This window comes from Triturus cristatus, chromosome 1_2 (assembly GCF_964204655.1).
Source record: "Triturus cristatus chromosome 1_2, aTriCri1.1, whole genome shotgun sequence".
Classification (NCBI taxonomy): domain Eukaryota; kingdom Metazoa; phylum Chordata; class Amphibia; order Caudata; family Salamandridae; genus Triturus; species Triturus cristatus.
Window position 1 is genome coordinate 1,051,062,763 of NC_140580.1, and position 22,484 is coordinate 1,051,085,246.

The 22,484-nt window shown below is 48.5% G+C and overlaps 1 protein-coding gene across 7 annotated transcripts in view; it reads right to left on the reverse strand.

Moving 5' to 3' along the window:
• Positions 1-22,484, reverse strand: part of STRBP (spermatid perinuclear RNA binding protein) — a 605,440-nt gene that overhangs the window by 320,339 nt on the left and 262,617 nt on the right. For all 7 annotated transcript variants that reach the window (XM_085612449.1, XM_085612470.1, XM_085612476.1 and 4 more), the window contains one exon: positions 1,712-1,809. In XM_085612449.1, coding sequence (XP_085468575.1) covers positions 1,712-1,809 — 98 coding nt within the window. The remainder of the gene's footprint in view (positions 1-1,711; positions 1,810-22,484) is intronic.

The window sequence follows — 22,484 nt, forward strand, 5'->3', positions numbered from 1 at the left end:
GTTATGCACTGTTTACATAGCATTTCCATTTTACAAAGATCTACTTATACTTGTACCAAAATACAAATATAAATTCCAACCACACACCAAGAGATCAAAAGAATATCATCAATAAGACATGGATGTTACTTTGTTTAATAAGAAAAAAGAAAACAACATACATTGTTAAAGTTTTCAGCTTCTGCGTCTCTCGAGGTAAACATTTTTCTCACAAATATTAAGCTAGTACGTAGACTACCAAAAAGCACTGGATTGCCCTGACAAAGCCAGACACCAAGGGCATGAACCACTCTGTGCTCAACGACTTATTGCCTCAACACTAAAAAACACTTTCAGGACCGAAGAACATTAAGTTGTGCTCTTGGGCTGACTTGATATCTGATGAGCCATAGGTATCGACACTTCAGAATATTGCTCGGCAGATCTCTTAAGATGCAGGGCCAGTGGTGTTTGGGTAATTGACATTATGCATATGTTGACCTAGAATGTGACATGATACACTGTAAAGTGCTGCCTGCTCATGTTTATGTTCCAATGAATATAATGGACTATTACTCTATGTTTGAGCGGATACCAAGTGTGTTGCCCAGTTAGCTAACTGCAATGGGATCCGGGATAGTTGAATCAAGTATGTAAGGGATTTGCAATACTCATTTTATTTACTTTATGTGAAATACATAGGAAATGCGAACACACCAAGTGTAAAGATCATGCTATATAATTATATGCACTGTAATAGACGACTGGCAATTGTATGTTAAGATGAACACTGTAATGCTGGCAAATCTGAACTGCATTGGTATATTCAAGTATCAATACAGGTGCAGTCTGTTTAAATGTACTTTGTAAAAACTCATTAAAGTTAGTGTTAAAAAAAAAAAAAAAGTGCTCTCAGCACCATGCTTCAAAGTGCTTTAAAGCACAAGATGGCAGCAACAAATCCTCACAAAGTGTTGACAAGAAGTGAAAAGGAAGACACCAAGATAGCTACTCGTGCCAACACAAGCAGTACCATGGAAGTGCAGCAGGAGTAACAAAGGTGGAGAGCTTTGCAACACTATGCTAAGAGGCATCGAGACAGAGTCAAAAAGGGTCCTTCCAAGAGCTGTTTTTCTTTGTAAGTAATGTGTGTGGGCAGGATTCCTAAGGAAGACTGAGAAATTTAAAAAAGGTTGTTTAATGGTCCTGATTGTACTGAGCTGAAGTACTTAAAGGAGCAGTCGCACTCTTCAATCGAGCAATGCTACGCCATTTTTGCTTTCTTTTCTATTTTCAGAAATTATTTTAAAACAGAGGAACAAAAACATTTATTGAATCTTGGTGTATGGTGTGAGGTCCTTTGCTGGATTTTAGGGATTAATAAATCCCAAATTTACTTAACTCAGTGGAACCAGTGTGACCTGCAAGTTGCACACAGACCAAGTGCTTAATTCAGTGAGGGAATTTGCTGGCTTGTGTTGATAATTTAGCTCCATAGGAGACTGAGACGTAAATCATAAAAAGAGTTTAAATTTGTACACCAAAGTTAACTAGGATGATAAGTCTCCATCAAAATGTAGCTCATTGGGCAATTCCAACGTCAGTTATTGCGGCACCTTCTTCAATAACTTACTTTTCACAACAAGGTTTGAAATGTTCTGAATGAAAAGTGCACATTAGTGTAGAATCAACTGAATTACAGGCTCATTCCCTGCATTTCACCAAGTGTTACCTGTGCACTGTGGGTAATTTGCTCTCTCTGTTGTGTTGTTATATGCATCAATGCATCTGTTGATTCCTTCTCGCAAGGATCATGTAGACCTGGCCCACCTACAAAGACACACATTTCTTCATTTTTAATTTTACATTTTCAAAAAGAATTGCAAAGAAACAGGAAACAAATGGGTCAAGTTAATGCCTTTCAAAAATGTATAATAATAATTTGAATACAGCTAACAACAAATAATACAATTTTCTACATAAATGGAAAAAAATAAGATACTTGCCTGTAACTGTATTTCTCCTAGTTCACCAGCAGTGGAATCTTCCATAGATTCACATGTGACCCACCCTCCTCCTGCACTCAGACGCTCACATTTCCCTTCTTTGAGTGGACTGTAGCTTCTCTCGGGAGTGAGCTAGAGGGCAAAGTAGCCTGATTGGCTGAAGTCGAAGTTTGGGCTCTTTTTTAAGTAGACTATGATAGGTTGCAAAATTTTAAAGGCCTTGGGCCTTCATGCTTGATCTTTAACATTGCATCGCTTTTGCATGGTACTGGGGACTCCCATCTCGACGACAGGGAATGATTCAAGCAAGTGAATCTTGGAAAGATTCCAATACTGGAGAACTATAGTTACAGGTAAGAACTATAGTTACTGGTAAGAAAACAAGTTACCTACCTGTAACTGATGTTCTCCAGTATTAGTATCTTTCATAGATTCACATGCTTGAATCGTCTAAGTGGGAGTCCCATGGCCCCATAAAAAACAGTATGCATCACTATCGGAGGCTAAAATGGAAATTAAAAAGTCAGTTTAATAGCCCATCTGTATTTTTTTAAACAGAAGGACCAAACTTTTTTTTTTTAATTGTTTTTATTAACATAGCTCAAGAGTATTGCAAGTACAATATGCGTAGTCAAGGTTACACGATTAGGCTGACACAATAGCACAAGAATAATACATTCACTGAAGGATAAGTGGCATGGAAAACCCCCTTGCGAGTCCACAAGGACCAAACTTGAACTAAAGAATCAGAGTCCCTCAGATTTTCAAGCACAAGTGGGAATAAAGAATCCTGAGCTACAAGGGGAGCCTCTCCAGGGAGGAGGGTGGGTCACATGTGCATGTATGAAAGATACCAATACTGGAGAACTGCTGTTACAGGTAAGTAACTTATTTTCTTCTCCAGTATTGGATCTTTCATAGATTCACATGATTGAATAAAAATAGCAAGCAGTTACTGTATTTATATATCTTATAGTATTAGCGCGAATGTTGGGTAGAAAAAATATACATAACTTTCATATGCAATTTAATCAAATAATATACATCATCCATTAAAATTTGCATAAATACATAAGCAAACACATGGAACCAAAAGAGGCTTCCCTTATTGAAATAAGAGGTGTAGTAAAACATGTTCAACTGCAGCATCACTGTGTCATGCCGATTCCAGGTAATAAGACTGCATGAATTATATGCACACTTCTCCAAGCTGCAGCACAATATCTTTTACAGTGGCACTTCCGCAAACAAAGAAGTTGAGGTGGAAACTGCCCTAGCTGAGTGTGCCCTGGTTTTCACTGTGAAGGGCTTGCCAGCCTTTGAGAGGCAGAACTGGATTGCATCTAAAATTTATCAAAAGATGGTTGCCAATGTGACTAGAGCATCCTTACGAGTGTGTCCATCTGAGTCCAACAGTTGATCAGTTCTCATGAGTTGTTTAGAGCAATGCAAGTAGAATATTAGATATCTTTTGATACCTAGTGTAAGAATAGACCGCTCAGCTGGTGATGCTGGATTCTGGAAGAAAGTCAGAAACATTATAGGTTCATTGAGGCAAGATCTGAAAGAACCTTGGGAATAAACCTTTGGATTGGTTCTGATAAGTACTAAATTGCTTGTGCAGTGCAAGAAGGTCCTTGAGTTGAGAAAGCCTATATCTCCTCTACCCTTCTGGTGAGAGTGAGCACTAATAACAAGGCAACCTTCCATGTGAGAAATGAGGTTTGCTCTGTGAATGGATTTGAATAATTCGTCATGAGAGTAGACAGAACTATATTCAGGTACCAGTCCGTGGAAGGAGCTCTTACGGGAGGGAAAAAAAAAAAATCGGAATAATTCTTTCACAAACTGTTTGATGATTCCGCTAGAGCAGGAAGAGAGAAAATGTGATGAGCATCTATATCTTCATATTGCTGAAAGCCATACCATAACAGATGCATGTACCAACCGTGACTGAGCTTGCGAGAGGAGATACAGTCGTTATCTGCCAAATTGTGCTTGTAGAGGATGTAGGTTTGATTACTTGTGCCATAGGCAGAAACGTTTCCACTACGGTTTACATGTCTATGTTGTGGCTTCCGCCTTGACTTGTAGAGAATAGACCTGCAGCCCTGAGGAATAATGAGATATTTGAATTCTTGGAATTAAGGAGCTGTGCACATAAGAGAGAGGTCGGGTCAGGATGAAGAACCTGGCCTTAGTTCATCGTCAAATGTTTACAGTATGTTGATAGGTGAATGTGGTTGTATTCTGATATTAGGAGAAGCTCCATGAACCAATGCTGCTTTGGCAAATGGGGGCTATCAGGATGAGAGGACACTGCTCTGCTTTCCTCTTGCTGACAACATTTGGTATCATCGGAGGAAAAGGTTGGCATAGATCCCGGACCATCTGTCGAAAGGCATTCCTTCACAATCCTGGATGTGGATGCCAACTTGCATAGAACTGTCATGTGCGGTTTCGTTTGTTGCAATGAGATTTAGAGCCGGATTGCCTTAGAACGAGAAGATCATATTTAGTGTTGACTGGAGGCTGTTTCCAGTTCTGCTTAGTATGTCTGCTGAGAGATTGCCAGTTGCGGGAACATTTTTGGCCCAAAGAGTTATTCTCAGTGTTTTTAGCTGGCTCCAGACTTCCTGATCCTTCTTGGACAGTGCTGGTGATCTTGTGCCGCTTCGTTTGTTCACGTATTGCATGCTGGTGGTAAAGTCCATGCAAACTAACAAAGCTTGGAGTCTAAGTTACATGGCCTTGCGCTCCAGGCGTTTGCTTTGTATGCTTCTTCTGGAGCGGAGACCCCTTTCCTTGAATTTGCAGGTTCTGCAGAGGACTCTCCAGGGAGGCATCTGTAATCACTACGAAGTGAGGTATTTGAGGTAAGACATGAGGTCCTCTGACAGGTGGGAGGTCTGGGATACCAGGCTAGAGCTTCCATCAGACCAGTGTGAAGTTCGCCAGACCCATGATCATTCGTTTGTTTGAATCTATTGTTTTTGTAGCTGTTCCTGTAAGGATCTCATATTCAGGCGTGCATGAGGGATCATATTGATCGCTGAGGACATGATGTCTGGAAGCTAATTAAACAGAAGCACACATTTAAAAAAATAATAATAATGTAGTTCAGAGTAAGTTCCTAGAGGCGTTGTTGCATATGTTGGGATAGAAAGTCTTTGTATTGGACAGTATCTAGTGTTGCAGCTCAAGAACAGTTATCTTCTTGAATGGAGTAGTTGATGATCTTTGATAATTCACAAGGAGACCTAATTTGTGAAACAACTTTAGGCCAAGCCTCTGTGGCTTTGGACGCTTGAAATGCCATTGGTGATTTTATCAACCAGTTGTCGAGGTGGGGGAATACCTGATGACTGCCCCTCCTGTACAAGCTGCAAGGGCTAGGCAGTAGGTAAAAATGCCGGAAGCTGACTTAAAGTCAAATGGGAGAACTTTGATGCGTGGGTGGGAATGTGGAAGTATGAATCCTGTAAATTCAGAGCTGTCATGTGGTGTCAGAGAGGGTGACCTCATTAAAGGATTGTTTCCGGAGGTCTATGATGGATAACCTGTCCTCTGTTTTCATGACTATGAGGAAAAACTGAGAATAGAAGCCCATTCCTTGCGGACAATGTAGGCCTTTCTCTATGGAACCTTTCATTAGCAAAGCTAGCACTTCCTTCCAAAGCAGTTGGAGATGCGGTGGGCGCCATCTGGGTGATCTCCAACGTCCGACCATGTGATGAGATCCAGGACTTATTTGTTCCTCTTTGATACAGATAAGTGACTCTTTCGTGGGTCCCCTCTAAAGGGTGCTTCTTTTGAAACTGTATCATGCCAAAAAGATCTTGCAGTGTCAGAGTCAGCCTTGAGTGCTTGCAAGGCGTCATCAACATGCTTGCTAAATAGAGTGTCACCATGGTAAGGTAAAAACATTAGATATATTTACACCTCAGGTTCTAAATGTTGTGGCCTTGAACTAACCTTAGCATCTAAGAACCAGTGACTGACAGTTGTGGGAATTCTATTGAAGCTATATCTATAGCGCAATCTAGGTTTTCTGATGAGGACGTTTTGCTCCCCTGCAGAATCTTTTTTCTGCCCTTTGTGTCTTCCGGCAGAAATTGTATATACGTGGCAATGTTTGACCACATCTGGTGGTTGTACCTGCACCGTATAGCCAGTGACTTGGCAGCCCATACAGTAGAACCAGACATAGTTGAGAACGTCTGCTTGCTGGTTGGGCAGGGTTAGGAGTGGCAGGGTTTTCCATGATTGTAATTCTTCCCAGATACATTAACAGCTGTAAAAGGTTACAGCATTTTTATTTCAAACCAAAGAACTAATTGCTTCTGTGCTATTGGAAGTTGGAAGTGCTTGGATGCTCGTTCGCTAAGGATCAGGGAACCACCAGAAATCCTCTGGTGCAGAATTTACCAGTTGTTGGCCTTCTCTCTATCATCACTAGATGTGAACGGGTCGGTCCGGGATGCATGGCAATAACTGAGACTGGGATCATTGTTGGAGTGGCAGGAGCATCGGAGAATACTGACATATCGAGCACTATGTGACCTTGCAGGCTCTAGAACGTGTTTGTAGAAATCCTGTAACATGCCCTGTAGGGCTAGTACTAGAGCTATTTCCTATTTTCTCTCTCTGATAAGTGCTTTATGAAGACTCATGTTAAGCCTTTTTGTGGCTTTGCTTCGCATCTTCTGGAGGCCCTTGGCGCAACCTCTCCCTTGGACCTATAATCTGAGGTGAGGGAATTCTCACTGTCCGCTATAGAAATGACAGATTCAAGTTTCTGTAGTCCCAAAAACAGCCTTATCTCTCTGAACGTGAGAGTTTTTGTGGAAAAGGTATATTTTGTAGTCATTTACCTTGTTTTCTGCTACTCTGACATCCTAGTGCCAGGGTCAGAGAGAAATGACTATGAACTTGGATGATCCAAAAAATTGTAATAGCTGAAGAAACTGAGCAGAGCTCAGGAAGACTCCCTTCATAGGACATGGGGTAGAAAATAGGCAGTAGGGTGACCTGGGTGATCGTCTGAATCGAGATATGGACGCCAGGATTCATCAGCTAAACCTGAACATACCAAGTGCAATAGGTATGGTAATACCCGTTTAGGTGAGGACAGGGGATGTCCTGTTGACACTATAAAATCTCTTCCACTTGTGAGAATAAGTTGAGTTAGCACTGTCTGCTCTGGCCCTGGAAAGTATCTCCCTACATATAGGAGGGATGTTTAGATAGGGGAATTCATTGTGCTCAAGAGCCAGGCCGATAAGTGAAGAGACTCTGGATCCTGGTGCAGGCCTGGACACTCACTTATTGTCAGGAGATAAGGCGAGACCTTCAATCAGATGTGAGGTCTCCCTGACAGTAGGAGAAGTTCTGTAAAACAATGCCGACGAGCCACATTAGGGCTATCAGTATCATTCTGCAAGGTTCGATTTTCATGAGAACCTTTGGAATTAGGGGAATGGGTGGAAAGGCGTTTGCAAAGATTCCGAACCATGCCATCAAAATGGTGGTGATGCCAGCTTGCAAAGAATCGACATTTGGTCTTCAGGGGGTTCGCAAAGAGGTCGAGATTGGATTTTCTCCACTTCGAGAATATGTGGTTGATTTTCTCCTGAGCCAGTTTCCATACGTGGCAAGATGACCTCGGTCTAATGAGAGATTTCGCTATCTCGTTTTGCTTTCCTGGGACATGCTCCACTCGCAGATGCACTCCAATTTGAATGGCCTTATTCCAAATGTCTTGTTTCGAGAGAGAGAAGTGATCTCATACCCCCTTCTTTATGTAGTGTCTCACTGTTGAATTGTCATTCATATGACAACTTCAGAATTTTTTTTCTTGGGGAGGAAAGTTTGTGAGGCCAGATGTACTGCCTTGAGCTCGAGCAGACTTGCTACTGACCTCTAGGTCTTGGAAGGTATGCTCCTCATCCCTCCAAGGAAGCATTGGTGGTAATGAACAATGGAGAGGGTTGAGCGAGGAATGAAAGGCCGACTGAGTGGTGTGTCTGTGGTGTCTACCAAGATAGGGGTTTGATCATGGCTGGAGTGACTTTGATGAAATCGAACAAACGATCGCTTGTACCCATTGGAGGTCTAGTTCTTCTGGAGGGTTAGCATCCTTAGCCGGCAGAAAGAAACTAGAGGAGTGCATCATCACTAATAATGACTTGTAGAGGCGTATTGAAAGATTTTTTTTCAGAATGGACTTTGCGAATGCTTTATTTGTCTTTCTGATGTGGGGCAGGCTTTGTTGCTTATAGTATCTAGTGTTGCTCCCAAAACGGTTATAGTTCTTGATGTTTGTAAGCTTGAATTTATTCAATTCAAAGTAAGACCTAGCTTGTTGAATAGGGCTATGCAGGCATTTGTTGGTTTCTGTGCTGCGTGATGGGAATCAGCCTTGACGAGCCAGTTGTCTAAGAATGGGAACACCTGGTGTTTTTATTTCCTTAAGAAGGATGCTACAGGAGCCAGACACTTTGTAAATATCCTGGGGTCAGACTTCATATCAAGAGGAAGAACCCTGAATTGGTAGTGAGTGTTGGCTACTGTGAACCATAGGAATCTCCTGTGGGAAGGATGGATGGGATATGAAGATATGCATCCTACGGTGGGGCGTGGCCAAGCAGGCTACCATGGCTGTTGTGGCTTGCTGAGGCTCCGCGATCGGGCCCGCAAATTGCCCGTTTCCAGGCGTTGCTCGCAACATCGAAACCGGCTCCGGACACCGGAACCAGCCCTGCGTCCATTGGTGCGCTTGCCTGGTGGCCACGAAGGGGACGGACGGCGGCGGCGGTGCGGGTGCCGGACCGTGGCTCCCGGCCGCAAGATGGCGGATGTTCGTCCCGGAGGGAGGGACTAGACGGCCTGTGTGAGTGCCTCGGTGCCGGCGTCGACCTCTGCCCACAGCAGGCCACCCACGGGGGAGGCGAAGATACCGGAACGCAGTCTTGGGGTGACAGAGACCACCGGGCTCCCCGAGCGCGCGCCCAATGCCAGCTCCGGGACGACGCGAGGGGAGCGGACGGCCATCTTGGGTCTGATGCGGACCCCCTCCAGCGGCGGGGGATAGGAGCGGACAATGCGCTGGAGTGCCAGCCGGGGACGGTGCCCCTCCCTCTCCAGGGGCCAGGGAACAGAAAGGCAACTTACCACCCTCAAACTCGGCGGTGGGCTTCGGACGAGCCCCTCTCATAAGCCAGTGCACCTAACCCAAAGATGGCGCCCGGCATTCAGCAGGACCGGCGGGGCATGAAATCAGGGACTCGGTGAGAGGCATACCGGCAACAGTGAGGTTAGCTGTGCCCCCATATTTCCACGCACGCAAGAGCCCCCACAGCTGAGCGGCTCGCCGAACAGGGTGCACAGGAATAGACGGTTGCCTGACTTTGGCATGGCGGCATAACCCCCGGCACCGCAATAGACCGCTCATTCCTACAAAAGAGGGGCGCGTAAAAACGACCCCGCTACCGCCCTTGATCCTTGGACACTACGCGGAGAGAACAGACCTTTCTGGAGGTGCCCGACCCCGGCGGTGACGAGGACATCGACGGAGGGGTCCTCCCCCTCTAACCGGACAGCTGCACCCAGACTTTTGGTGGGAGTGGGCCCTCGTATTGCCAGGTCCAGCAGGGAGCCTTGTATCGGCGGATCACACACCCCGCTCTACACGCCAGCGCCCTCATTGCGCGCCATCGCCCTGGCCGCCACCATGGGGAAATCGAGGGTGGCCCAACACACGTCAGTGCCCGAGACAGCTCCGGAGAATATGCCAAAGACCCGGGCATGGGTACACACTGAGGCGCCACAGGCCGATCCTACGATCTCTGCCAAACTGGATCAGGTCCTGGCGGCCATCGGGCTCTCCAGGCTCTCCATGGAGAAGAGGCTCGGGACCCTAGCAACAGACATCAGTCTCATCCGCGACGACCACCGCAAGCTAGCAGACAGAGTGAAAGACGGGGAAAAGACAGTGGCCGACCTACAACCCATAATCAAGACGCACCAGAAGACACTACAAGAAGTCCTACATCGCCTAACCATTATGGCGGAACGTACGGATGACTTAGAAGGACGCTCGAGACGCTGTAACATTCGTGTGCTGGGTTTACCAGAAGGAATTGAGGGCACAAACCCACTGAACTACATGGAGGCATGGGTGAAATCCTTCACTCCGGCGACAGACCGGTCGACATTCTTCTCTATGGAACGCGCCCACAGGCCGCCGCCAGGGGCTGCTCCGAGGCCGATGCTAGCGAAGTTCCTACACTTTCGGGACAGGGACGCGGTGCTGCATGCGGCACGAGCGGCAGGCGCCCTGCAGGTCGAAAATAAGCGAATCATGGTATTCCCGGATTATGCGCGAGCAGTGCAGCAACGACGGTCTTCATTCCTGGACGTGAAACGCCGACTACGAGAGAACAATATTCAGTACTCCTTGCTCTTTCCAGCTCGCCTCAAGGTCATCCATAACGGCTCCACTGTCTTTTTCACTACCGCCAAGGAAGCACAGGATTGGGCGGATCATCACTGCCCACAGCAATCCAGAGCAAAAACCACACGGAATCCTAGTCCTAAACTGTCACAACCCAGGAGACGCACCCAGAAGCGTCCGCGTGGCGGTGCAAGCAGTGGGACCAGAATACGCAACCAAGACTCTCCTGACCTGGAACAAATTGTAAAAGAGCGAAGGGAGGCATTGCAGGCAGTGATTGATCTTTAGGTGTCCCCCCGTCTGGAGGACATAGATCGACCTCCACACATTTTTTCATCTGAGGGGGAGAATGAAAGCGATGGAACATTGTCGGGCGAGGACTCTGTGACACCCCCTCTGGTCACCCCTCAAACAGCGGACCTCATTCTAGATGAACAAACAAGGACCCTTTTGACGTAAGATGGGCTTGCCGGGAGTACAATGAGGGCAGTTATATGTAAAACTCACTAACCAACTATATGCACCATAGCCATTATGCGACTCGACATGAGCAGCGCCCACTGATCCTACAAAGGCCCGACTCGCGCTCAGCCTCGCACATCCACACCGCCGCCCCCACCATACATTGTTGCACCCTCCTCACTAGGGAGAGTAGGTTTGGACGCATCGGCTGGACGATGGGTCCCTGGTATTGGGACTGTTTCCCGACCCCAGTTATGCAGTTAGTTTTGCCAGTTCAGCGATGTCCCAACCCCATTCATGGAATGACACACACCCGGGTGCCCGAAACACATAGACGACTAGTGTCGTGGGGTGCATGTACCCTCCCTCGATCGGGAAGGCCTCGCTTAGTATATCCCGTCAGACACAGATTCCTATCGTCACACACTGATACTGAGCCATGGCAATAATTACATAACATACTGACATCAGCATCCTCACCCTCAACGTCAGGGGGCTCCACACTCCGAGCAAACGGTATGCAGTGTACTCATATGCAAAACGCCACAATGTTCGGATAGCTTTCTTACAGGAGACACATCTCATCGCGACGGAGGTGGGAAAACTGCAGGCTAAATGGCGTGGTACCATATGCGCCACGACCTACTCCGCATATGCATGCGGGGCACTAATCTGGGTTCGACCGGGAACCCCTTTCCAGGAACTCCGGAGGGTGGTGGATAAAGATGGCAGATACACGTTGTTAGAGGGACTCTTAGATGGGCAAGCAGTACTCCTGGGTAGCATATATGCCCCCAATGTAGAACAAGACAAACTTTGGGATCGCCTCACCGGGATCCTGGCCCCTTTTGCCACTATTCCCTGGATTTTGGGTGGAGACTATAATTGCACACTAGACCTCACCCTAGACCGCTCCCACCCCCCACCAGTGTATTCCCCGGCCCCCAAACAAACCGAAAGATTTCGGGCCTGGATCACGCACTGGACGCTTACTGACGTGAATGCGACACCCACAGACCCGGTTATACTCCTTCCATTCCATCCCACATAACCTGCGGGCCCGCCTCGACAGATTCTTATGCTCAGCAGCAATATTGCCCAAAATTACCCTGTGAGAAGGAGACAGGTTCACCCCGTCACTTACCTTCCGGGGGCCCCCGTATCCCCTGGTCTCGGGGAGCCCGGAGAGCCGACACCCGATGTCACAGGTCCGTCGAACGTATGACGGAAAGGATAACCGCCCCCCCTTGTCCTTCCCCTTCGCAGGGACGAATCAGCGACGCGGAGAGCGTGGTAGGAGGAGGGGCTAACCCCGGAAGCACAACAGACCAGACCGTGAAAAGAGACGAGGGACACAAGATCGGGAAGGAAGCGGTCGAAGGACTAGGAGAAGAGCAAGGCGGAAGCAACGGAGAAGGACGCGAGGACCGAGATCGAGTCGGGAGAAAGACCGAAGAGGACGGAAAAGCCGAAGAAGACGAGACGTGGTGCGAGGAATGGTGGTGCCCACCGGAGGAGGCTGGAGAGCGGCCGCAACTCAGGGAGAGTTGCGGCGGAGCCTGTGAGTAACCCTGAGCGAGGGCACAAGAGGAGCGGGTGGAGGTTGGGACCGGGTACAGGAAGGGAGGGATTGGCTGACGAGAGGGAGCACTGTTTTGAGTAAAAGTCCGCAATTGTCTACACTGTTTGGAGTAAAAGTCCGCAATTGTCTCCGTAATCGTGGTTTGTCAATAGGAATGATTAGTCAGCCCTAGGACTGCACTTTCCTGAAACCCCTTTTCTCCCATGTTCTGTTTGTCGTTTTGAGTTGCCTAAGGGTCATATATCCGAGTAAGGAAGAGAGTACGAACCCTTTCCCGATCTGTACCTTATTCCCTTTGCTTTCCCCCCCCCCCCTTTTGTTTTACCTCTTCACCGTTCTCGCCCAAAATCACTTGTAAATACAACCACCCTCATAGGAAAGGAGGGAAGCACAATTCTCACGTGGTGTTGCGGTGATGGGATACAACCTTGGCACATACCATATACGTTACTGACAGCCGTCTTTTCCTCTCTCCTATGAGCCTCCCTGGGACGAATGTGGGTCCGGATATACAACTAGGAGAAGAATCCCACAAAGTACTCGGAGCGGTCGGAAGGGGCGGAGAACCATCAGTCGAAGGACCCGTAACAGAAGAAGAACCGCAAGGGACTGTTGAGACATTCATACCACCCTCGTGTGGTCCATTACCTGTCATTTCGAATAAAACTCGCAGAGCATCTCACTATATACAGCCTCCTCGTCTGATTATCCGACCCGCCCTCCCACAAGTGGTGTCAGAAGTGGGATCCAGAGGAGACATGGACGCCGTATTAACCAAAATGGCGGAAAATCAGGAGAGCCTAGGAAAGGCGATGGAGAGGTTCCTCACGGTGGTGGAAGAAGATCGTGGGAAATTACAACAAGTCATCACCAATCAAGGACAGACTCACGATACGACCATGGGGAAAATAGCAGATGCCCTGGGACAACAAAGAGGCCCCAGTACATTACCCTCCGTCATCCTACAAAAATACGTCAGTGGTGAGGATCCGGAGTTCTTTTTCAATAACTTTGAGCGCATGGCATTAGCCGCCGCATGGCCAGCTGATAAATGGGGACAATACCTAGGGCCTTTGCTTTCGGGAGAACTACAAGCCTCTTACCAATCAGCGAACATCACGGGACTGACCCCATATCAGGATATCAAACATTGTATCATGGAAAGACTAGGAGTCAATGACAACACCTACCGATTGAGACTCAGACAGATCAAAGAAGGGCCCCAAGAAACACCCCGAGCCCTTTACTTTAGAGTAAAAGACATGGCCGACCGGTGGCTAAAACCTGCCACAGCTACCAAGGAGGATATTATGGCCAAAGTCTATTTGGAGCAATATCTGTCCTCCCTTCATCCTCCCATACAGAAATGGGTGAGACAGCACGCTCACTTGACCCTGGAAACAGCGGTGGAGATCGCTAGTGCCTATAGCCAAGCCCAGGAAGCACAAAAGGGACGAGAAGAACATCCTTGGAGAACAGGAATAAGCGGGACCCTTCGACCCTCTCGTCCGACGTTAAGTCGAAAACCCGATCCTGCTATAATCATCCCAGGACCTCCTCCCTTCAGGCCTCAGGGTCCACCGGTGTTCAGACCTCCCCCCCCCCCCTGGGCCCCAATGTTTTCACTGTGGGGGGCTAGGACACATAGCCCGGTTTTGTCCCCAAAAGGAAGAACCCATGGAGATTGGAGTAGCACGGAATTACAGTTGTCACACCTCGACCCGACAAACCCCTCCGTATCACTGCGGGGTCTACATAAATGGACAGCCCCTGACCGCACTGGCCGATAAAGGCTGCCGACAGAGTGTCGTACGACCCCAGGATCTAGGTCCAGCATGTGGGGATCCAGATGGCACGGTGCACATCCAGTGCGTACACGGAGACACTAAATCGTACCCCACCACTCATGTTCACATACAGCATGCCTCAGATTCCGGCTCAGATCTCAAAGTGGGCCTGATTCCCCGACTCCCGGAACCCATTATACTGGGGAGCGACTATAAATATCTACCCGAGCTACTCACGAAAGCCGTTCCGGAAGAGAAGGATTGGTGGAAGATAGCACCTTTCTCTCAGGACGAGAATCACGAATGGCCACCCTCCAAGAGTAGAAAAACCAGGAATCAAAGAAGGAAAGAAAAGGGTCATCCAGCGTCCGTTTTTCCCGTCAGGACGGAAGAGGGTCCCTGGGAAACCAACCAAGACTTTCGAGCCGCCCAGAGAGAGGACCCTGTATTACAGGAAGCCTGGAACCAAGCCAAGGACCAGGTAGACCCCCTTCATGTAGGACCTCAATTCTTCATCCAGAATGGTCTGTTGTATAGACAGGCCAAAGCCACAGCCAATCCCCAGTTGTTAGTGCCTACCCCGTTTAGGGACAAAATACTCTACCTAGCCCATAGTCATTTACTGGGAGGACATTTTGGAGACGAGAAAACCGAACAATTAATCTTAGAACAGTTTTTTTGGCCAGGCATATATAAACAGGTAAAAACCTATTGTCGTGAGTGTCCTATCTGCCAAAAAAACAGTAGGTATAGACCTCCAAAAGCCCCATTACAACCCCTCCCAATAATCGATGAGCCGTTTTGTAGGGTCGGAATGGATATCATAGGACCTTTACTTCCTTCCCGGAGTGGGTGTCGCTATGTATTGGTACTGGTGGATTATGCGACCCGGTTCCCAGAAGCTGTTGCCTTAAAACATCCCGATGCCACCAGTATCGCCAAAGCAATGATCGCCATATTTGCTAGGGTCGGGTTCCCGAAGGAAATTTTAACTGACCAGGGAACGCCGTTTGTGTCCAAATTAATGAGACAAGTATGTGCCCAATTGGGGATAAAACAGATAAGAACAGCAGCGTATCACCCACAGACCGACGGTCTGGTGGAGCGATACAACGCCACCCTCAAGATCACCCTAAAAAAATTATTGGAACTAGAAACAAGGAAATGGGAGGATATGTTACCCTTAGCCCTATATGCCATCCGCTGCAAAACCCAGAAAAGCACGGGTTACTCCCCCTTCGAGCTCCTGTATGGTCACCAACCTAGGTCCTTAATGGACATGATGCGGGAGACCTGGGAGGCAGAACCCAACCACGCTAAACCGCTAGTAGAATATGTATCCCAACTACGAACCCATCTGGGACAAATAAGAACGATAGTAAGAAACAATCTGGAAAAAGCACAGGAAGCCCAAAAAGTACAATATGATAAAAAGGCGAAGAGTAGAACCTTTGCTGTGGGAGATGGCGTTCTGCTCATGTTGGCCTCCTCTGACCACAAATTATTAGGACAATGGCAGGGTCCCTATATAGTGTTAGAGAGAGTGACCCCCGTTACCTACAAGATCGAATTAGATAAGAAGCGTGGAACCAACCAGGTGTATCATGTGAACCTGTTGAAACGATGGGAAGGACCTCTTCCCTCTTTAGTAGGGGTTGGGAAGGATCTTCCCTTATATGTCCAATGCATTGATGCGGAATTGCCCTCCGACTTACGATCGGAATTAGTCAACTCTCTCTTACCCCTCCAGCCCGTCTTCTCCTTGACCCCTGGACGAACCACTTTGGTGGAACATTCGATAAAAACCCAGGCAGGGAAAACGGTACGCCTTCGTCCGTATCGGATACCGGAGGCCCGTAGGAATACTATACGTGAGGAGGTTCAGCAGATGTTGCAGATGGGCATTATAGAACCTTCCACCAGTGAATGGAACTCCCCAATAGTATTAGTACCGAAACCAGACGGTTCGGTACGCTTTTGAATTGATTTCAGGGAGGTCAATAAAATCTCAGAGTTCGACACCTACCCCTTGCCCCGCGTAGATGAGATGATAGAGCGGATCGGGAAGGCTAAATACATCAGTACCCTGGATTTGTGTAAGGGGTACTGGCAAATACCCCTTCGACCCCAAGATCGAGAAAAGACAGCCTTTTCCACTCCCGATGGGTTGTTCCAATTTGTAGTACTCCCTTTCGGGTTGCACGGGGCTCCGGCTACCTTCCAGAGGGCTATGAACCGGATATTACAACCACATGAAAGGTATGCCGGGGCATACATAGATGACATTGTCATCTACAGTGAAACCTGGGAACAACATTTGACTCATCTCTATGAGGTAATCCAGACCTTGGGCAGCCAGGGACTCAAAATCAAGCCGGCCAAAAGCCATCTAGCCGCCCAAACTGTAAGATACCTGGGGTATCTGTTGGGGGAAGGAGTCATACGACCACAAGACAATAAACTAGCGGCTATTACACAAATACCCTTCCCACGTACCGCAAAAGAACTCCGGGCCTTTTTGGGGCTCCTGGGGTATTATAGGAGGTTTATACCCCGGTTCTCCCAGATAGCCGCCCCCCTGACAGATCTATTACATAAATCAGTAAAAACAGAAGTCATGCTAAGGAATCCCAGCCCCACAGTAGTGCAAGCATTTCACACCCTGAAAACCACCCTAACCTCAGACGCTGTATTGGCTAGCCCTGATTATAGCTTGCCGTTTATACTCCAAACTGACGCCTCCGATCAAGGGCTGGGGGCAGTCCTGTCGCAAGTCACCCAACAAGGGGAGGAGAAACCCATACTGTATATCAGTAGAAAACTGTTCCCCAGGGAACAGAACTATGCAGTCATCGAAAAGGAAGCCCTGGCCATCAAGTGGGCCATCGACGCCCTGAAGTATTACCTGGAAGGAAGGGACTTCACCCTGTATACCGATCATGCGCCATTAGAATGGTTGGCGCGGAACAAGGGGAACAACGATAGAGTACTACGGTGGTTTTTATCCCTCCAACCATATCGCTTTCATACCAAACATCGGAAAGGAAGTGAACAAGCCAACGTAGACTTTCTTTCTCGATTTCCTCAAACCCAAACCCCTACGAGAAGGACAGCAAGGGAAAGGGGATGTGAGAAGGAGACAGGTTCACCCCGTCACTTACCTTCCGGGGGCTCCCGTATCCCCTGGTCTCGGGGAGCCCGGAGAGCCGACACCCGATGTCACAGGTCCGTCGAACGTATGACGGAAAGGATAACCGCCCCCCCTTGTCCTTCCCCTTCGCAGGGACGAATCAGCGACGCGGAGAGCGTGGTAGGAGGAGGGGCTAACCCCGGAAGCACAACAGACCAGACCGTGAAAAGAGACGAGGGACACAAGATCGGGAAGGAAGCGGTCGAAGGACTAGGAGAAGAGCAAGGCGGAAGCAACGGAGAAGAAGGACGCGAGGACCGAGATCGAGTCGGGAGAAAGACCGAAGAGGACGGAAAAGCCGAAGAAGACGAGACGTGGTGCGAGGAGTGGTGGTGCCCACCGGAGGAGGCTGGAGAGCGGCCGCAACTCAGGGAGAGTTGCGGCGGAGCCTGTGAGTAACCCTGAGCGAGGGCACAAGAGGAGCGGGTGGAGGTTGGGACCGGGTACAGGAAGGGAGGGATTGGCTGACGAGAGGGAGCACTGTTTTGAGTAAAAGTCCGCAATTGTCTACACTGTTTGGAGTAAAAGTCCGCAATTGTCTCCGTAATCGTCGTTTGTCAATAGGAATGATTAGTCAGCCCTAGGACTGCACTTTCCTGAAACCCCTTTTCTCCCATGTTCTGTTTGTCGTTTTGAGTTGCCTAAGGGTCATATATCCGAGTAAGGAAGAGAGTACGAACCCTTTCCCGATCTGTACCTTATTCCCTTCGCTTCCCCCCCCCCTTTTGTTTTACCTCTTCACCGTTCTCGCCCAAAATCACCTGTAAATACAACCACCCTCATAGGAAAGGAGGGAAGCACAATTCTCACGTGGTGTTGCGGTGATGGGATACAACCTTGGCACATACCATATACGTTACTGACAGCCGTCTTTTCCTCTCTCCTATGAGCCTCCCTGGGACGAATGTGGGTCCGGATATACAACTAGGAGAAGAATCCCCCAAAGTACTCGGAGCGGTCGGAAGGGGCGGAGAACCATCAGTCGAAGGACCCGTAACAGAAGAAGAACCGCAAGGGACTGTTGAGACATTCATACCACCCTCGTGTGGTCCATTACCTGTCATTTCGAATAAAACTCACAGAGCATCTCACTATATACAGCCTCCTCGTCTGATTATCCGACCCGCCCTCCCACATACCCACACAGACTACATGGGCAGGGTCATTTCTGATCATGATGCCCATATCCTACGACTCAACTGGAGGCCCCCACACCCCCCCGTCCCCACCTGGCGTCTGCCGCGGGATTGTCTCTCAGACCAAGTCTTTAGACACGAACAGGAGCGTAGCATCCAAGACTATTTTGCACACAATGCAGGCACAGCCTCCTCAACATTAGTGGAATGGGACACATTCAAAGTAGTGGCCCGAGGAGAGTGCATGAAACAAATTACAGGGGTCAAACGTACGCTGGAACAGACACTCACCAAGGCTGAGCAACAACTCGCTGCAATCACTAAACGGGACACCACATCCGCGGAGGGGACGCGGCGATTAGCCAAAGCAGAATCAGATTATCAAGCCGCCTGCACAGATCTCCGCCGATACAACTTTAGATCGTACGCAACCCGGATGCATAAAGAAAGGGACAAAACAGGCACATTATTAGCGTGGCTGGCCAAACAAGACACGACGTAAAGCCCATCACAGAAATCCTGGATTCCCAGGACAAACTAGTGCGGTCCCAGGCCGAGATTCTTGTAGCATTTCACTGCTATTATGCGGAGATCTACAACGACCCGGCCTCAACTACACAGGCCATAGTGGATCGTTTTCTCAATCCCTTGACCATACCTAAAATCAAGGGGACAGATAGGAAGGCCCTAGATATGACGATAACATCGACAGATGTGACCCGCGCCTTACACGCCTTAGCCCACAATAAGGCGCCGGGATTAGATGGGCTCCCACTAGAATATTACACAACGTTCTCCCCACAACTGGTCCCTCGATTAGTAGAGATGTTCGCGACCGTGTTAGAAAAGGGAGAGCTGCCGAGATCCCTGAGAGAATCCGTAATCGTGACCTTCTTAAAGCCACACCGTGACCCGCAGCAAATGGCCTCCTACCGCCCTATCTCGCTTCTCTCCGCTGACTGTAAACTCCTCGGGAAGATATTAGCAGACAGGTACGCACAAATCATACATCCCCTGGTCCATCCAGACCAATGTGGATTCATCCCCGGTAGACCACATCCCAGAACATACGCCGAATATTCCACGTCCAGGACCAGGTGAGAGGGATATATCCCCGGTCTGCCTGTCTCATTCTAGACCTCGAGAAGGCATTTGATACCCTCACTTGGCAGTACCTTTTCACATTCCTACAGCGAGCGGACCTTGGTCCCACCCTCATCGCTTACACACAACTCTTATACAACAAACTCACCTCACTCTTTGCCCTGGCAGTCAAGCCCCTAGCCATACGGTTACGACAGGAAGGAACACGCTGAGGCATTCCCATAGCGGACACCATACATAGTGTCTCCATGTATGCCGGCGACCTCTTAATATACGTGCGAGACATCACAGAAGACTTAACTCCTCTTTGGATGACGCTAACGGAAATCGCGGTAGCCTCTGGGTTAAGGGTGAATTGGGATAAATCCACGATATACCCACTACATCCGAGCCTACCCCCCCCAGGACGTTAAGACTGTCAGCGAATAGCTTGGAGCGCGGAAGCACCCCGGTACCTCGGGATCCGTCTTTATCATTCCCCAACTGATTTCTTTGAGGGTAATCATCGTAGGGCATTGGCGGGTGTCAGAGCCCCAGTCGGATTCTGGAAGAGCCTCCCGCTGGCCCCGATTGGCCGGGTGGCTTTGGCCAAAATGATAATGGTTCCACGATTATTATACTACTTTACCAACTTACCAGTGATTCCACCTAGAACCTTCTTTCGGGACCTAGACTCGCTGCTCAGTGCGTTGATCTGGGGTTCTGCCAGACATAGAAGAGCACTGAAAAAACTACAATTACCCACCACACAAGGTGGACTAGGCGCTCCCTCCTTTGAATCCTACTTCTTAGCAGCACAACTGCAATGGCTCTCCTACTGGACGGCAGATAGGTACACAGATGAAGCACATACCATAACGGATCGGGTACCCATTTCGGAGCTCCGCCGTCTGCTGCTACCAGGCACCAAACCAAAACGAACATATCCCCTACAGGTAGCAGTGGCACGCAGGTGCATGCAAAGAATACACCGCATGTCCTCAGAGACACCCCTGTATTCCCCTCTATTCCCATTAATCGGGTGGCCCAAGCGCGAACACTATTACACAACCAATATGCTCACCATATGGACGACCTGCGGCATCACCGAGATGGAGTCCCTTTTTGAGGACGGACAGCTGAGACCACTCCAAAGCCTTATGGATGACTACGGTCTTCCCCCAGGCCAGTTCCTGCTTCACCGCCAACTGCTAGAAAGCTACCGACCGTACCATTACCTCTCGTTAGGGGAACCACACACACATCCAGTCATCCACACGATTTTACATATGGGAATGGGGCGACACCTAACCACATGGCTCTATAAAGCCATACAAGAGCTTACTAATAAACCATTAGTGACCCTACGAACCACCTGGGAGGATGAAATTGGACGTCCTCTTCATGAGAAGGAATGGGAGAGGGCCCTGGAATACCCCAAGAAGGTATCCAGAAATGCACGCTTTAAAAATATACAATTTTACATACTCCATAGAGCGTATCTGACACCAGCACGCCTCCAGCGATTCTACCCAGACACGCAGTTTCTTTGCCCCAGATTCAAATCGCAGGACGCAGATTTCCGCCACATGTTCTGGAGTCACCCCATAATCCGATCATTTTGGCAGCACATTCATGTTGCTCTAGGGGACCTCACCGGGCTCACATACATGAACACATGGGAAGCCAGCGCACTAGGTATATGCACTGGCGTTCCCCCACTGGTCCCCCGCTCGCGGCTTGGGTGGGAGATACACACAAATGGGCGGCAGCGGAGGAGGAAACGTTGCGGGAGGAGGAGGTGAGAGGGTTACGCAAGCATCCCATTTCAATGGAATGGGCCCTACTATTATATCGCTTTAAGCAACTGACTCCCGGTGAGGACCCAAGCGGTGACATACCTACACCAACGATCCAGCATTCACAGATTTAGACCCTGATCGACCAGGCTCATCCCTCCTGGTGGCACGATTAAACCACCGGCAGCTCTATGGCACACACCGTCACTCTTGCCGGCCGAACCTGAGAGCCAGATCAACTGCAATTCACCGACACGTCACACCCACACACTAATCCCGGCGATCGACAGGGAGGCCCGGGCGTGAAACTCCATGACCATCCCCCAGTTCTTCTTGTGTTATACCCCAGTTCACACGACATAACCACAACAAGAGTCTATGGGGTTTACAAATTATTTTTTGGGCAACCCCCCTTTCTACGACTAGTGATGTATTGTGCCACGTGCTGTAATATGCAATTCAATGGATTGTAATCTTTCTCAGTTGTTCATCACGATAACCAAAAAAATGTCAATAAAAATAGGTTATAAAAAAAAAAAAAAAATTGAAGATATGCATCCTGCAGGTCGAGAGTGGACATATAATCTCCCTGGTTTAGACGTAGGAGAATATCTTGTAATGCTACTATGTGGAATGTTTTTTGAGATATGTGTTGAGATCCCCGAGGTCGAGGATAGGCCGCCATTCCGTCCACTTTTTGCGAATCAGTAAAAAATGGGAATAGAATCCTTTTCCTTGTTGCGAAAGATTCTCTATCGCTCCAGTGGTCCTGACCTAAACTTTGAGCTGTTGCTAATATTTGGGAATGGAGGTGTGCGGGGAGTGCTGAATGAATTGTAGGGTGTGGCCGAATTGAACAAGGTCTAGAACCCATTGGTGCGATGGTATTTCTTGCTAGCGTTGGATAAACTGGGATTTTCTTTCTCCTAGTCTGAATGGTGAGGCGATAGGAGTAGCTGGAGTCTGTGATAGGTCATTGGCAACGACCAGCGTCCTTTCCCTCAT